The 18,091-nt window shown below is 44.8% G+C and overlaps 1 protein-coding gene across 7 annotated transcripts in view; it reads right to left on the reverse strand.

Moving 5' to 3' along the window:
- Positions 1 to 338: 338 nt before the first annotated feature.
- Positions 339 to 18,091, reverse strand: part of EXOC6B (exocyst complex component 6B) — a 615,219-nt gene continuing 597,466 nt past the window's right edge. For 5 of the 7 annotated variants that reach the window (XM_043603673.1, XM_043603669.1, XM_043603668.1 and 2 more), the window contains 3 exons: positions 7,904 to 8,016; positions 6,814 to 6,825; positions 339 to 3,810 (listed from right to left, as the gene is read on the reverse strand). In XM_043603673.1, the coding sequence (XP_043459608.1) occupies positions 3,684 to 3,810; positions 6,814 to 6,825; positions 7,904 to 8,016 (252 nt within the window). In that variant the 3' untranslated portion in view covers positions 339 to 3,683. The remainder of the gene's footprint in view (positions 3,811 to 6,813; positions 6,826 to 7,903; positions 8,017 to 18,091) is intronic. The other 2 variants (XM_043603671.1, XM_043603670.1) reach the window with 1 other exon arrangement.

Raw genomic sequence — 18,091 nt, forward strand, 5'->3', positions numbered from 1 at the left:
GGAGCCTTTCTGTTGCCGGGCTGGTGTTCGACACATCAGGCCTCAAGTTGCCTAGCCTGGTGCTCCATGTAAATCAGGCATTTCAAAAGTTACTCGTCTTGATGGCGATGATGCCAACGTTAACTACACAGACAGGAAGATCTAACTCAGTAGTTTGGGACGTTTCAAAGGCTCCTCGCCCTTGTCTGGCAGGCAGGCTTTCTCCCCCCAGCAGGCTATTGCCTGCTCTGGTCCTCAGTCCAGTTGAGGGGGTGCATTGGCTGTCATCCAGATCACCAACCATAGCTGCACTGTGCGAAAGGGGCGGAAGAACAAAAAAAAACCATGAGACAACACCGTGGCTTTTGAAACAGGTACATAGGCTCTCTTGTTTAATAGCAGTTAAGAGAGGAAAATGTACAGGAGGAATAAACATGCTCTTTCCACACGGGAGGTTCCCACTAACCACGAGGCCCATCTGCATCAGTAGCTTTACTAGTGAGTTTTAAAGAAAAAAATTCCCTTTAGAGTTAAAAATGGACTCTCCTAAATTTCCTCCATAAATGTACAACTATTTGTGCAAAATAAAAAGGCCATTTCCAACACGTTGGTGAAAAGTAATTGCGGATGCAGGCGAAGAGAAAAAAAGAGGCAGTCGAAGCAGCCAGGAGGAGAGTCCTGGGAGAAAGGAGGCCAAGGTAGGGGGGGATTTCTGTTAGCAGGCCCCAGGGAGTGTCGAGAGGCTTTATGAGGAAGGTCATGGCCACTGCCAATCTTGGGGATAAAGGGCTCTGGGTCTGGGGCTTGCTGAGCAAGCGCTTGACAAGTGTGCAGTGAAGCTAGGCTGGCTTTGAGGCCTGAGAGGCTGTTAGGCCTGGTATGCAATGGAAACACTGGGGAGCACTTCCTGGCCGTTGGACATTTCTTCTGTCAACAGGGACTCTGCTGGTTCCAATCTCTGGGTCCTGTTCTCCCCCTCCCCCTGCCAACAGCTTCATTTACAGTTCACGCAAAGAGATTTCCTATGAATGTTGAAACTATACAAGCCACCTCTACTACTTCTGAAACCCACTAGGGTCCCAAACAAGAACATCCCTCTAGAAGCATGGACCAGGTTTTTCCAAGAACTTGGTCAAGAGTCATATTAACTAGAAGGCCGGGAGGCTTCTAGCCACCTGTGTTCTTGCCCCCCTTACTGAGGCCCACTGGGGCACCTACCTATCTATCTCTGGGCACTTGAGGCCAGATCTTAGGAATCTGATGGGCATGGGCACATGTGCATGAGTCCTCTCAAAGGCTGGTCCAGCTAGACTGAAAAGGCAAAACTGAAAATTCCTACTTCACCAATTCAAACAACTTGGACGCTGCGGGTCCCTGTTTTTTGACCTTCTCTTGCCCCCCCAAGAGAGTGTCTCTACAGACAACTCAGTAGCGGCATGTTGGTTTCGTTAGAGAAGACTAAAGGCAGACTGAGAGGGAAGAGGAGATCTACCAAAGGGTCCTCCCTAATAAGTCTTGAGCTTGAGTAAGTGTTTTCTTTAAAGGGACTTCTGTGTACAAGGTGCAGAGGAACCCCCATTCCTCCACCTTGTTCGCCTTTCCTCTATAGCAGTCTTTCCAGGGTACATGTTTGAGACCGGACCAGCAATGATGACTCAAAAAAGACAAAAAGTATGACGTGCTTAAGGTTCTGTCCATTCTACATCCAAGTCTCAGTACACAAAGCTGAAGGAATCTTGCTGCAAACTGGGGACTAATAAAAGGCGTATATTTGGGGCCCTTCTTAAGCAATAGGATTTTAGATTCGTGTAATCATTTCTTGCTCCTTTTCAGTCAAGCCCAGGGCTTGGGAGATGGCATCTTGGGTCTCATTCCCATGGCCCCCTGCCATCCCTTGCCTTTTGAAGTTCTGGGTGGCAGCATTCACCCGGACCCTCATCCTAAGACCCTAGGCTAACAACCTAGGTCTCAAGGTGAGCTTCAGAAAGATTCTCCAGAGCTTACACGCAGACTCGTCTCTCCAGCTTTGAGGAAGCCTGCATGTCTGTGGGCATAATCTCTTCCCCTTGGTTTTCAAGTTGTGATGGGATACGGGGGGTTGGGGGGCTGGGGTGGGGAATGAAAAAGGAAGCACTGCCCTCCCCAGAAGCAACTCAGTAGCTGACAAAGGTAGTGAAGAATTTTGCTTGATGCGTCTCTCCACCCACTAATCCAAGCTGGAAAGGCCTGTGTGGCTTATTTGTCATTGTTTGGTGATGCATAATTATACTCTTGCCAGTAGCCACAGTAGCATCTTCCTGAAGAGTCTTCAAGTCCAGGTTCCTCTGACAGACCTCACAGCAAAGCCCTTGTGTCAGAAGCCCGTCTGGGACAGCGGACACAGCTTCCGAGCTAGCTAGTCCAGGCTCGCTTTGCAAACTCCAGAATTTGTGGGCTAGGATTACAGACAATCTTTCTCAGATGAGGCCAAAAGATGGTTCGGGGGATCTCAGGAGAGGATGGAAGGCTTAGGCTTGAGTAAGAAGAGCTTCAGATCTAGGATATGACTTAGTAAGGGACAGCTGGGCCAGAGGTAACAAACTACTAGCCATACTTGGCCCTGTCTACTTCATGGTGACGTCTCCATCCCTAGAGGCATCCTGTCCAGCTGCGGCTGCCCCCAGTGTGCAGAGCTGATAATATTTCTTTGAAAGTTGGTGGCCAGGGAGCTGGTTTTACAACACAAGGAACACTCCCAGGTCATCTTCAGGTTTTACCTAAGGGTAGAGTAAGGGCCATTTTCAGGCTTCTGGAATCCGACTTGTCTCAATGACACTACTGAAGGAGGCCAAGTCTCTGTGAAGATCTATGGAAATAACTGTTGATCTATGTTCTGAACCAAGTTCCCTGACCCTGAAAGAAGAAAATGAGAAGAATGGGGAAAGGACCGAGGCTCTGATTCTATTCACACTGGTTTTCAAGAGCCAATAAAACTCCTTTTGGTGTGGAGCAACCTGCAGTTAGTCATGGGGTCCAATTAGTACCACTGTATACTCAACTCTGTCTTGCCCTAGAGAAATCAGCAATAAAAGACTGGGTCAGATATGGGCTAAAGACACTGCCATCCTTGGGGAACTGGAGTGAAGCTGTCATCTGGCCACATGCCATGCTTGTTTCCCAGCCAGTGAAAGTTGGTGGATGGAGGAGATACGAACCTCCAGAACAGTGTGCTGGTTTCCATACGCTAAACAGTAACGTTTTCCTGGTCCTCTCCTTGCATCATGAAGAATCAACCTCACCTATGTGGTGAATGGGGCACCCGGGAGTAAACAGGATATACTTTATTACCTTTTCGCCTACTCACCTTACCTCCCAGTGCCATGTACCCATTTTGTTAGTGTCATTCCTGAGCCCCAGACCTAGGCTCGAGAGCCATGGATGAAAGGTGGTTCATCATACTGGGATTGGTGATATCACCATCTCTAGGATGATACAGACAGTATAGTGTAACTTCTCCTGAGCCCCAGCCTAGCAACATCTCACGTACTTGCTTTATCTTGTGCCTCTTTTACTATAGGGAAAGGTTATGCGAATACTGTACATAGGTTATTAAAAAAATACATTTGCTCTCTTTGAAGAAGAATGCACAAATGCAGGGCCAGCCAGGGCTGGGTCCCAGGCTATGGGGCTATAGTGAGCAGCCTCTGTGGGCCTGAGGCCAGCCTTCACGAATGGTGGCTGCTGATGAGTCCCCGGAGCTGCTTGGCCACAGTGTCAATCAATTTCTGCTTGTCTCGCTCATTTTTCCGAAACTGTGCAAACATGTTGTTCTTGCGGCTAGTGTCCTTCATCCTAAACACAGAAGGAAAGAAAGAGAGCAAAGTGTTTGAGGAGACAATGGTAGAAAGAACTGGCAGGAGGCAGGATCGCACAGCGTATCTTACCCTCCACCCAGAGTTGAGAGAGTGCAGAATGTTTCCACTGTCAGGCCCATACTTACCTACTTATTCAGGAAGCTGTCCATAGCCCTCCCAACTTCGGTCACCTTTGGAATCAAAAGTCAAAAGCCAGCTATGGGAGAGCCAACCCCCTGATCATCCATACCCGCCCTACCTATTTCCTTCCCTTCTATCTCCAGCTGCGCACCTGTTACAGGTCTCTGGGGCATGCTAAAGTCCTGGTGCTCAACAGACTCTTACAGGATATCTAGGATCCACTTACCATCTCATGAGCTTATGAAATCTTGCTGGGACCTTAAAGCTGGTATTTGAAAGATAGGGAAAAAACATACTCTCAACTAGTAATTCCAAGAGGATATGAATAACGAAAAGCCACCATGTATTTCTAAACTTCACAGGCTGTTTACTCTATCCCATCCTTAACAACACTAAGGGCTTGAATGATCTTTTTTCTTTTGTCTCAGACTAAGGACCCAGAGGCAGTGAGGTGGCTGAGTGTGTGGTGCTGAGGAGAGCAGGTGGGCCATCCTTTCACTTGATGAACCGGAACTTTAGGCAAGAGAAGCCCCTGAGGACTCGATGTCTGTCTATATCCTCAGACCTTTGGTCTTTGCAGGGCTTTCTATTCCTGGGTCCTGTTAAAGCTCCAGAGGTGGCATAGTCTTAGAGTACAAACCATGGGCAGCTCTGGGCAACAGTTGTGGTCAGACGGAGAGACCTAACAGGGAAGCATGGATAAAGTCAAGGCCAAGCTGTGGTTTCACAGAAATGCCCAGGTCTGAATAAGCCATTGTGATAGAATGTGGGAATCTGCTATTCCCTGCAGAGAGTCCACAACCTCTGACATCTGACTGTTAACTCTGGCCTCAGTCTCTGCACACTGGGTCTTCAGCCCACCCCTAGTTCTGGTGTTAGAGAATTAAGAACACTGCCCAGACCAATTTCTCCTGGGTCTTCATGACCACCCCCCAGGAGCTACACCAGCTCTCTGACTTCACAGCTCCCTGGGCTGCAGGGACACAGGTCAGAAGAAGTGGGGGGGAAGGAACCTGGCAACCCTAGTAATCAACCCCCAGGTATACATCCAAGGGCCTTTGGCCCATCGCCAATCCTGGCCCATCTTTTCCTGTGGGGTGGCTCTTGTGCAGAGGGGCAGCTTTGGGGCCAGTGAGTTAAAAGGCCAGAGATCCCACAAGGGCATATAAGTGAGGTCAGGAGGTTGTGACGAGCACCAAAGCTGTGTGGTTCTGGCTGACACTGACGGCCACAAATGAATGGAGACTTCTCTCACAGATCTAAGCTTAAGGGCCTTAAGGCTGGAACTACTCAAGCGAACTCAGAACACTGAGTATAAGATACACCCACCCACATGGGCAGGTCTGTGCTTGGAGGTGAGGAAGAAGCAGAGGTGATGGAGGTTGGTTGAAAAGAAAGCACGCGGGTCTCAAGGCTATGATGATTACTGTATTTGGTCCCTTACACATTAATTATACCATTACATTTATGGAACTGACCTGGCTTTAGATTATATATCCCAGGGAATATGCTATAAATCTAAGTAAAAACAACACAAAACAAAAAAGAAAAAAAGGAGGAAGAAAAAAACGCTCCCTATATGTATGGGATATTTAATTTAACATCCTATGTGATCATTAATTTCAGGACTCCTCCAAGCCGCCCAGAGATGGGGAACCAGAGTTGGCTTTCAGCTCCCATAGGAAGCTCTTGCAATAAGGTAGGAGGAAGGGAGGAAGAAGAACCCTGGGCCTCAGAGTCTTGGAGTTCTTGGCCGTTAAGGCCTGGAGTTGGGATTACTCAAAAGATAAACTCAGGTGTCCTGAAGGCTGACGGTGGCATGCTGGTTTATGCCCTGGAATGCTCCAAAGCCAAAGGGGAACCCTCCTCGGGATCCTGATCTACTCTGGCTACGGCCACCTCTCAATGACACAGGAGCCTCTTCTCTTTCCTGAATGTCCAAAGCAGGTCTTTGGTTCTTTTCATATCTCACCCTGCCAAGAAGCGCCAGGTTAAAAAGCGGAGACTGTCAAGCTCTGGTGGTACATCTGGCTGTGCAGAAAGCAGGAAAGGGTCAGGGAAAGGGACTGGTTCCTATGAGGCTGGGAAATAGGGATTTTAGTGATCAGCGTGGCCTATGGCCCTACTGGGTTTGGAAGGAAGCTTTTAAACCCTGCTGACTCCTAGGGCTAAGCACGAGGCTTTGTTCCTGTTAGGCCTCCAGAATGCTACAGACAGGCTGATGATTTTAGCCTATAATTGATCCACAGAAAGTGGATGGGGCAATACCTCTTAGATCTAGGAATTCTCAGGAGCAGACAAGTAAAGGACTACTGAGAGAAGGAACTGAAAGGGAATCCCACAGCCCATTTGGACACATAGTGAATACGACATCTAAACACCAACTGAAAAGCCAACATGTCCCCAGTTCAGCTGGGATTAGGCCTTGCCTCTAATAAAAAATTTTCCGCAGGAGGCATAGGCTCCAGATCTTAACGCCATGGGCTTCAACCACCAGGAGGCGGGGAAGACTGCCGAGGAGCTCGCTTCTGTCAGGGCTGAGTTTCAAGCCCTGCACTAGCAAGAGTATTGAGTGGGCCAGGAAGCTGAGAGGGAACAGCCCGTTACCTGGCGCCAGTGGGGGAAAATCCCTGCTGTGACCTCCAGCCCCATAGGAATTGGTATGCCAAGGGTCACTCTGAGGACCAAGGATCGAGGAGGCAGCCAGCCAATTGGCACCGGGCTAGTTTAGTAGATTAGTGTGTCAGGGTGGGGACAACTCACAGGGTAGGGATTTTAGTGTAGTCATTAGTGTCAATGAGGAAACCAGAAGGACTTGCCTCAAAGTGATGGAAAAGGCCCAAGTGAATAATATACTTACTCTCTAGATATCCTAGGGAGGAAGGTCATTGGGAGAGAGAATCATGGGAAACAAAGTTAAAATGGAAACATCAGTCTGTCTTGGCCTGGAGAAAGCTGCACTCTGGGCTCTTAGTTTCTTGGCTGCAAACACATCCCTCTACATCCTGCTCTTGCTTATTTTCCAACTCCCCCCCTTCTCTCCCACCACACCGCGTAGTAGGGAGAATACACCTTAACCTTTTCTTTTGCTTAAGGCTCCATTCTGACCTCCTAGATGCTGGTCCGTGTATCCAAGTTCACATACGGCCACATAGGTACTTGCTGTACTACTTAGATGCAGGGTACTCTTCTAAGAAGCTTCGAGGAAGCTGGGAGTTAACAACTGTGATGACAGGAAAAAGCTTCCCCTTTCCTTGGATCTTGGTCTCTGGCTTGCCAGCTCTCAACTAGGTTAGCAAAAGCCAGAACTAGGCTGCACAGCAGATCCCGGCATCTGGTTGATACACTGGTTAGCCATGGGATGTTCTGGAGATGGCTGACCCAATCCCAGTGGTGGCGCCTCTGTTGGCCAGTGACTGCCCAGAGCAAGAAGGAGACACCTGCTCCAACACAGCTTTCTTGGGACAGTCAGCACAGTAAGGCTCGACTCTGGCAGGGAGTGGGAGGGGTTGCTGGTGAAGGTTTCAGTAATTCCAAGAACTTCTCTGCTAGAAACCGGATGAGGTTTCTTCGATGGGGCTGTTCTGCCCATCATCCCGAGACGACTGGGGCCAGTCTCATTCTATTCACCAGGTGGCCTCTGAGCAAGCTTAAGGCATGGTTCTTTCTTCTCTTTCCATCTCTAGTTAAAGAGATGTTGCCCCTTTAAGCTCCAAAGTACTGCCAGAGTCCACGTGACCCATACTTGGCCTAGCTTATTGGGGGTTCAGGAATTAAGAGGCTACAAGAAGGCCAGCCTGCCAAATCCAATGATGGAGACTGCTGGTAGCACTTATGGCAACTTCGAGAACAGGACCTCTCTGCTGTCTTTTGAAGGTACTGGCGAAGAGAAAATTATCCCCGATACCAACCCCCACTTCCCAGCAGAGACCGCTGGACTAGGTACTCACTTCTCAAGCAGGGTCAGTGCTGTCACTGGGTTTACCCGGAGGTACTTGCAGTTGGGCTGACCATAGTCAGCAAGGTAGGTTGACCAGTCCCACTGGATGAAGAGATCCAAAAGCTGTAAAATATTCAAACCCCACCCCAGGGATTAATCAGACAAGACCAACCAGGATCTCAGAAACCCCTACCATCCTTCACTACCAGCTAACAGTAGATCTGGAAAATAAAAATAAAAATGTAATAAGAGAAAGCATGGCTAAAGACTGTAATGCAACTAGGAAAATAAATGAGTAATCATTGGAAAGCAGAGTCACCTCTACTATAAGTGCTGTAATGTTGCTAAGACTACATTGCCTGCACTTAGCTCTCAGAGGCAGGCTGAGACTGAATCAAAACACAAGACTGTAGGGGCGCCTGGGTGGCTCAGTCGGTTAAGCATCTGGCTCTCGATTTCAGCTCAGGTCATGATCTCATGGTTTGTGAAACTGAGCCCTGCAACAGGATTTCTGCTGACAGTGTGGAATCTGCTTGGGATTCTCTCTCTCCCTCTCTCTGTGCCCCTCACCCACTCGTGTACTCCCTCTCCTCTCTCTCTTTCAAAATAAATAAACTTAGCAAAAAAACAAAACAAAACAAAAAACACCACAAGACTATCATAATAATGATTCATTAATTTAATAAATACTTAACGAATGCTTTCCATGTGTCAAGTGGCATTCCACATGAATCTTATCGCTAGAGAGACTGCTTAGAGGGCCACATATGTAACTGTATAAGCCTTGAGGTTAAAAAGGTATGAGTTCAAGAACCAGTTGCATGACTTCCTGAACTGACTTTGCCCAAGTTACTCAGCTGATACTGTGAGATAACAGGAAATACATATTGGTCTCTGGCCCTGGTTACTGGTATAGAGCTCCTAAAACCCGTGTAATTTCCTAAATGATAAGAACACTACCGGCATCTCTTGTCCTGATATTGGCCTTTGACCTCTGTTCTTAACACAGATCTCTTGAAACCCATGTAATTTCCTAGGTGATAGGAGTGTCTTTTGTTCTAATGAGGCGACCCTGGGGGGCTTCCTGGATAAGGGCTGGTCACTACTGGAAAGATCAAACAATGATTAGAAGCTTGGAATTTTCAGCCCCACCACTCATTCTCTTGAGAAGGGAGAAAGGCTGAAAACAGAGTTAATGAGCTATCATGTCTATGTGATGAGGTTTCCATAAAATCCCAAAAGTACAGGGTTTGGAGAGCTTCCAGGTGGTGAACATGTGGAGATTTGGGGAGAGTGGTACACCTGGAGAGACCATTGAAGTTCCTTCACACCCTTTTCCCTATACCTACACCATAGCATAGCACACCTCTTCCACCTGAATGTTCCTAAGTTATAGCCTTTTCTAAGATACCTGTGATCTAGTAAGTTCTGGGAGCCACTCCAGCAAATTCAACCTAAGGAGGGGGTCAAGGGAAGCTGCCGTCTACAACAGTCAGTCAGAAGCCCAGGTTGACAACCAGGTGGTTGCTGTTTGAATTGCGGGGAGGGTCTTGGGGGAACTGAGCCTTTAACTTGTGGGATCTGATGCTGTCTGTGGGTAGACAGTGTCAGAATTGACTAAAATTGTAGCTGGTGTTGCAGGGAATTGCTTGATGTGGAGAAAAACGTCCAAGCATTTGGTGACCAGAAGTGTCAGAAATGAAGCGTTTTGTGTAAGTGGTAAAGGAGACTCAGAGGAGAAACACAGTAGGAAAAAACTGACTTTTTCCCTACATAGAGAGCAAAACACTGAGTTTTTCCTTTACAGACACAGACATATACACATACCTATAGTGTGTAAACAGGGCACAGAGACAACACGGAAACACTGGACCAAGGTATAAATGGATCCTGTAGCATTATGGGAGCAATCCATGTCGCACCTACGTGGATACTGGCCGGACGGATGGAACCCAGAGCCATGATAGGTCAGGACTGAAAAGTGGGCTTAGTCCAAGATTGAGGGCACAGAATCTGGCACTGGGGTCAGGAGGGTTCAAGCGGAGCACCAAGAGTCATGAGTGCCAAGAACTGGATGCCTAGAAGAAGATAATGAAAGCACTCTGAGGGTAAATGGAGTTCTGAGTCTGGGAGAGATTCTGACTTAGAGAAACTTAAATGAATTTTGTCAAAGGCTTTCCTTCCCAGCCAGATTTAGCCTCAGGTTATCACCCTAACAAATATTTAAAAGCTGTAACTAGGTAAAGCCAAAAAAGAAATCATTGCATTTCAAAGGTAGGAGTGACGAAAGGGAAACTGTTGCCTCCCCTCTCTAAGCTTCTAGAGGGGGCAAAGTCCTGTTCTCATGCTGCTGCACAGCAGGAGGGCCTTCTAAGCAGTCTCTAGCAATGGGATTCATGTAAAGGCCTTTGAACTCAAGACATGTTCCTGGGTCTTCCTTTCTGAGAGGTAACTGATGATGGAGACAAGTGGATGGCTGTCTCTCTGTGCAGAACAAAGCCAAGAGAGGCCTAGAGTCAAATCCAATGCCAGGGCCTGGGCTCTAGGCACACCTTCCTCCCCTGTCTGTCTTCACCGTGCAACTGGGCAAACAGGCGCTTGTGGGCCTTGCCCTGCTTGGCCAGGCCTCCTCTCCCATCCATTCTTTTAGAATAGTTGTTATAAACTTCCTTAGGCAGAACAGGAATTGGCTGAAGTCCCAAGCCTAAAACTGAGGAAAGCCCCTACACCCTTAGCCAAGAAAGGGATACTAAAGAGGAGAGGAGACGGGGACAGAGATGAGCAGACAAGTCAGTCAGTCTAGGCTGGCCTGGCCCCAAAGGGCCCTCTCAGGCCTCTTTCAGGTCAGGCCTATTTTAGTTGGCAAGTAAAAGGGCTTCTACCACTTCCTTTCACTGCCCCAAGGCCTCACAGAGCTCTGCTTTAGAAGAGAATTTTCCCTGACTTCCTACTCTAACTGTGGTATTTCTGTCCTATAGTACCCAAACACCATGCAAGATAGTTCCTCTTTACCTGCTCCTAGGAGTGCAATAGACACTCGTTCTAGTCCTCCCAGTACTGTGTTTTACAAATATAATTGTGTTTTCCCCCTAAATACCAGGAAAAAAAGTTATGAAAAAAGACAGCATTCTCTTAATTAAAATTTGTTCTCGGAAAAATGTAAAGACCTTGGGGAGCCTGTTATTGTTTGCACCCTAGGGAACTAATACAATAAACTAATAAAAAAAGTGAATGAATAACAAGTTGAACTGGAAACATTTGAAAACCTGATTTCTTAAAAGTATTTTTGGTATTTTCAGATGTGTAGACATATGTGCATTTAACAAAACTACCTTCTCTATTAATGAATTCCTAATTTCTGTGATGGAATTAACGCTATCAGTATTTTCTGATTTATGGCACAGAATGCCATGTCTTTCTGGCTGATGATGCCTGGGCAAATCACCAATGGGGTGGGGAGGGTGGTTCATGATTTAGCTCTACAGTTTTCTATTTGTATCCTCCTGCCAAAGTCTCTCAATGCCAGTACTGAGCCTAAAAGCTCTGGGATGACAAGCTACTTAATTTATCCCACTCTGGGCATGAAAGCTACACAACTCTATTAAGCTCAACCAGTATGAGCTGTTGATCACACTCTGGGTCTGTGTTGCTTTCCACAGTCCTTCAGGGGGCTGGTGCCCAGTCTTATGGCCTCCTCTGGGAGAGCTGGAGACTGGGGAGTCTGGGGAGTACTTAACCAAGTTAGCTGCATGGGGCACAGTTTGGCTGGATCCCATGGAAGTGTTAGAATAAGAGATCAAGAGGGGCACCTGGGTGGCTCAGTTGGTTAAGCGTCTGACTTTGGCTCAGGTCACGATCTTGCGGTTCATGGGTTTGAGCTCAGTGTTGGGCTCTGTGCTGACACCTCAGAGCCTGGAGCCTGCTTCGGATTCTGTGTCTACCCCTCCCCTACTGGCACGTGCATGTGCGCTCTCTCTGTCTCTCTCTCTGTCTCTCTGTCTCTCTCTCAAAAACAAATCCCTACTTGATTTTTTCTGGTGCTTTCTTATAATAAGATTTAAGACATGAATTTTTGGCCAGAATACAACCGAAGCGATGCTGTGTACTACTCCTCAGGGGATCACACCTTGAGGTATACACTGTTCATCTGTCTCTCATTGGTGATATCAATTTTGATCACCCTATCAAGACGCTGTCTGATTTCTCCCTGCCTAGGTATTATGTTTTCCTTTGCCAACTAGTCAGCAATGGAGGAGACAATCTAAGATCATGCAGATATACAGCTCCTGATTAAAATTTCCCCTCAGGTTTAGCATCCATTGAAGATTCTTGTCTGATTCAGCTTTACTATGATGGTTGCAAAATGATGGCATTCCAACTCCATGCTTCCCTCCACATTTATCAGTTGTCACTCAGCATTTCTCCCTCACTAACTTACGCATTTATTTATGGCATGGATTCATGAGTTCCCATTTTTTCAATGGCTTATACTCATCACTATACCTAATTCATTATTTCAGTGCTCAAACTGTCCCAGATTTGGCAAGTGGGAGCGCTTTGAGCTAGAGCCTGTGTCCCTGTGATACTTCCTTACCTTCTGGCATAATAAGGTGTTTGTTACAGGCTTGTCTTATATCTACCGTGCCCCAGCCATCAGCCATTTCTCTGAGAGGCCCTGGTTTCTTTTAGTGGGAATGTTATAGAGACCAAGATTTGGGTGCTAAGCATACCTACTGCTACTGTAGCAGCTTTGTTCATTGCTGCTGGGGGGCAATCTGTGGGCAGTTAAACCCTTTCAGCAGAGGGTTTAACTTGCACGTAATATACATATTATTACGGGAAATACTTGCACGTAAATATACATATACATACATATGTGTGCTTCTATAAGCATGTACACATATATACTGTAGAAATCACGAGTTTACACTAATACCTCCAGTTCTAATCATTCTCGCAGAGTTCTTTCTCGCCTTCCTCTATTCCGTACTCGTGAGCGCTTTCTTCCACAATAAGAATCTTGGCTCTCGGGGCGCCTGGGTGGCGCAGTCGGTTAAGCGTCCGACTTCAGCCAGGTCACGATCTCGCGGTCCGTGAGTTCGAGCCCCGCGTCGGGCTTTGGGCTGATGGCTCAGAGCCTGGAGCCTGTTTCCGATTCTGTGTCTCCCTCCCTCTCTGCCCCTCCCCCATTCATGCTCTGTCTCTCTCTGTCCCAAAAATAAATAAACGTTGAAAAAAAAAAAAAAAGAATCTTGGCTCTCAAGAACATCATCTCTTTTGTGAACTTGCTCCATCCTATCGTATATCTAAAATAGGTTCAGAATTATTTGTACATACCACTACCAAAAAAATTTGCAATTTGCCATCCCAACTCAAGACTGGGTGTACAATCAAACAAACACTGTGTTCCTAAGTCACTTGGGTTAGTTCTCAATTTTCCCTTGGGTCTAGTTATGGTATTCATCTAAATGCAACCAGGTTCTTTTGTTTCCACTTGCTTTTAGTTCTAGGCTCCTTTCTCCCATCCTTGATAATTTAGTTTTTAAATATGTAGGACATTAACATGCTTCCAAAAGTCAAAACTACAAAAAAGCTAACTCGGAGAAGTATTGTTCCTTCCCTTGCTGTATTTCTTTTACCCCAATTTTTCCCATGCCTCACTGGTAACCAACTCCATTGTTTTTGGGCCTGTCCTCCCTACGCCTCTATTTGTAAAGATAGGCAGAGGCATGGACGCTTTCTAATTTTTCTTTCTCTCTTTCACAGGAAGTAGCATATTAAAAATGCATTCTAAGAACTCTTATTTCTTGATATTTGTAAGTAGATGGTGGATGGAGAAGAAGAAAGAGGAGGGTCAGAGGTGGAAGACTGAACGGAAGATCAGTGTTCCACAGTCTTTATAGTTTGAACATTACCTTGCAATTTTTATCATAGCCTCATGCTACATATGTTATTATTTACTTAACATTTTTTCTTTGTATTGATTCCTGTTTTATCATAAGAAAAATGTAAAAGAACATTTTACATCACTATCATAAATGGGAAACCATTCTTGCCATAAATAGAAGATGACTCAAATATTAGTGTCACAATGAGATGTTCTGTTTGTCATCACAAAAACTAAAAGGGGACATGATTTAGTGTTTCCTTACAACATGATTTAGTCTTTAATGGTGCATCTGGGTACTACCTAAACCTGTATCTTGAGTACTGTGATGTCTTCTGTACCTCCAGCATTCTATCCATACTAGGGTTTAGTTTGTGACTTCAGCGAAGAGTTCAGTGATGCCTGTGTGCCTGGAACAGAATGAAGTGGTCTGTGTGTACAAGGAAGCACCTATAACAAAAGTTTCAGTCAAGTATCAGTCTTATTATGAAGGAAGATCAGTGTTTTCTTTAAAAAAAATTTTTTTTAAAATGTTTGTTTATTTTTGAGAGACAGAGAGAGACAGAGCACGAGGGGGGAAGGAGCAGAGAGAGAGGGAGACACAGAATCCAAAGCAGGCTCTAGGCTCCGAGCTGTCAGCACAGAGCCCGACGCAGGGCTCGAACTCACAAACAGTGAGATCATGACTTGAGCTAAAGTTGGTGCTCAACCGACTGAGTCACTCAGGCACCCCAAGACCAGTGTTTTTTTTATGCATGGCTTCTGTGTCTGGGGCTGGTCAAGAGGGTCCATAGACAAGGGTCTGCTTTGGCTGGGGAGGCCTAGCAAACCTGGATGGGCTGGAAAACTTGCTAACACAACCACAAGGATAGTTCATTTTTCTCATAACCAGGTATCTTCCTTAGTTAGTGGGTTTTCCTGTAGTTGGCTTTTGATGAGTTCTTCTGCATCAGAACATTGTTAAAATTCCTGATTCTGTATGGGATGACTTCTGATAGAATTTATAGAACCACAATTTGGGCCTGCACTGTGTTCATTCTATTTATGTTTCTTAAGACTTGTTTTTTTTTTCTTTTTTCTTAATTTCTATTTTTTAAAGATTTTTTAGAAGGAATTTTTTAAAGTTTTATTTACTTTTGAGAGAAAGAGAGAGAGAATGTGAGTGGGGGAGGGGGAGGGGCAGAGAGAGAGGGAGACACAGAATCCGAAGAAGGCTCAGGCTCTGAGCTGTCAGCATAGGGCCTGACGCAGGGTTTGAACTCATGAATTGTGAGATCATGACCTGAGCCAAAGTTGGATGCTTAACCAACTGAGCCACCCAGGCACCCTTATGTTTTAAAGATTTTATTTTTAAGTAACCTCTACATCCAGCATTGGGCTTAAATGTACAAACCCGGGATCAAGAGTTGCATGCTCTACCGACCGAGCTAGCCAGGAGCCTCTATGTTTCTTAAGTGTTGTATAAAACTTACTAACCTTCTAAAGTTTAAAAAGTTCAAATGAAGTAACCTGTTCTAATAGTTACTCATAAGATTTGAAACAATAATAATAGAACATATGAGCTTATCTCAGATTTTCTTAATGAAGAGGTAAACCCCTTGGATTCAGCAAATGTTTTTAAAGCATCCTCTATGTGCAAAGAACAGGGCTGGGCCTTTCAAGTGTCATTAAAATAAATGGTTTACCCTCATGTAGGAGAATAAAAGAAAAGCATGAATAACTGTAATCCAAGCCAAATGAGTGAAATGCTATAAAATGACATACTGACTATTCCTCCTTTTTGAACTAACAACTGAACATTTTACAAAATTTTCACTTATAACAAAATTTAAATAGCAAATATAAATTGTGGTGCAAACCACGCACACACACACACACACATACACACACACAATACCTTAGAGGTGTTGGGAATCATCTCAGCAATACTAAATACCAGTTACGCTTATATCCATGTCATAGAGTTCAATATGGAAATCTGTCTGCATTTTACTAACATCAGTGGCATATTAAAAAAATTATTTTTAAATAATCTTAGGCTTATGTAAACGTTGCAAAAACAGTATAGACAGTTCCTTTGTACCATTCACCCAGCTTCTCCAATGTTCACATATTAATTACATTGCCATAATATAATGATCAGAACCAAGAAATTAGCATTCGTACAATACTATTAACTAAACTATGACTTTATTCTACTTTCAGCAGATTTTCCACTAATGTCCTCTTTATGATCCACTCCAGAATCCCACACTGAATTTACTTTCCATGTCTCCTTTCTCTCTTCCAATCTGTTACAGTTCCTCATTCTTATCTTTAAAGATCTTGATACTTACGAATAGTTTCTTTGGTCATTTGTTTTACAGAACATCCCTCAATTTGGGTCTGCCCAATATTTTCTTATGGTGAGACTAAGGCAATAGTTCTCAGCCAGAGGGGAATCTTACCTCCCAGGGGACATCTGGTAATGTTTGGAGACATTTTTGGTTGTAATAAGGGGGTGTAATCTGGGGGTGGTGGTGGTGGGGTGGGGGTGGTGGTGATGCTGCTTCTAGAGGACAGAAGTCAGGGATGCTGTTAAAAAACCTACTATGCTCAGGACAGCCCCCACAATAAAGAATTACACAACGCAAAATGTCATTAGTGTTGAGGTTAAGAAACTCTGGGTCAAGATTATGCATTTTTTTGTTTTGCATAAATACAACAGAAGTGATAATGTACCCTTTTCAGTGCATCGATATCAGGTGTACATGATGGCCACATCTCATTATTTCCGATATTAACCTTGCTCAATCACTTAGTTAAGGCGATGGCTGATGACTTCTCCACCGTAAAGTTACTATTTTTACCTTTGTAATTAATACAAAGACTATGCAATATCCTGTTTTCCCTCAAACTTTTGTCCACCAACTTTAATATCCATTGATGGATCTTGCCTGCAACAATATTTACTGTGGTGGTTGGCTATTTCTCTCACTCCTTATGTAAATTATTAATTGGAATTCTTCTGTGAGGAAAAGTACTGTCCCTTCTCCTCCATTTATTTATTTGTCCAATTATTTATATTAGTACTACTTCATGAATATTTATTTTATTTCACGGGTTATAATCAAATATGATCATTATTTACTTTGTTGTTCAAATTATTCCAGCTTTGGTCATTAGGAACTCCTTCAGAATGGCTCTCCAGTGTATTTTCAACCAGCCCTACTCTTTTTTGAACACTTGCTTACTTTCTGGCACTAAGATGTTTGTTCCAAGCTCATCTTGTACCTTCCCTGCCCCTGCTCTGAAATGTCACTTTTCCAAGAAGCTACGGTTCCTTTTACTGGAGAATGGTGTTTAGAAGCCACAATCTGGGCAATTAGCCTGCTCATTTCTATGGGGTGTTATGGCTTCTTGGTCATCCACAATGGACAGAGCTAAGAAATATATGTGTTTACTAACTTGCACATACAAACATATCTATATTTCTTTATCTATTTATGTATATATACTAAAATCACGAGTTCCCATCTGATGTCTCTGGTTGCAGTTCAACACCATGGGGTTTGTGCTAGCCTTCCCTTTTTCCTTATCACTTCTTTCTCTGAGAGTGAGAAGCCTGGTTCTAGTTATCTACATTTTATTTATTTGTTCAATTCTATTATAAAGTATTTCAGAATTGCTGTGAGAAACAAATTTACTAACTAGAGTGTAGTATTTGTATATAGTTCTTTTTGTCTTCAGGCTTATAATTTCCATTCACAATACTGGCTTTTAAATTACTTGGCTTAGTTCTTTTCTCCCCACCCCCAACTTCAGTGTGGTTATATTGCTCTTTCACAATTCAGTGTGGTTATATTACTCTTTCATAACTCAGTTAGACTTATTTTTCACCACTGTGTTCCACTTTGTATTCCTCCCACATTCTGGCTGATTTTTATTATTTATTTATTTGGGGGAATGAGTCAGAGCTATATAAAAATTATACTCAGAAGTATCGCTCCCTCCTCATCCCAACTAACCTGTTCTAGTCTCTCCACTTTTTTTTTTTTTTTTAAATTTTTTTTCAACGTTTTTTATTTATTTCTGGGACAGAGCGAGACAGAGCATGAACGGGGGAGAGGCAGAGAGAGAGGGAGACACAGAATTGGAAACAGGCTCCAGGCTCTGAGCCATCAGCCCAGAGCCCGACGCGGGGCTCGAACTCACGGACCGCGAGATCGTGACCTGGCTGAAGTCGGACGCTTAACTGACTGCGCCACCCAGGCACCCCTAGTCTCTCCACTTCTTTCTGCATCTTCCTATCTACGCATTGCATGCAACCAA

The sequence above is a fragment of the Prionailurus bengalensis genome, chromosome A3 (genome assembly GCF_016509475.1).
Source record: "Prionailurus bengalensis isolate Pbe53 chromosome A3, Fcat_Pben_1.1_paternal_pri, whole genome shotgun sequence".
NCBI lineage: Eukaryota > Metazoa > Chordata > Mammalia > Carnivora > Felidae > Prionailurus > Prionailurus bengalensis.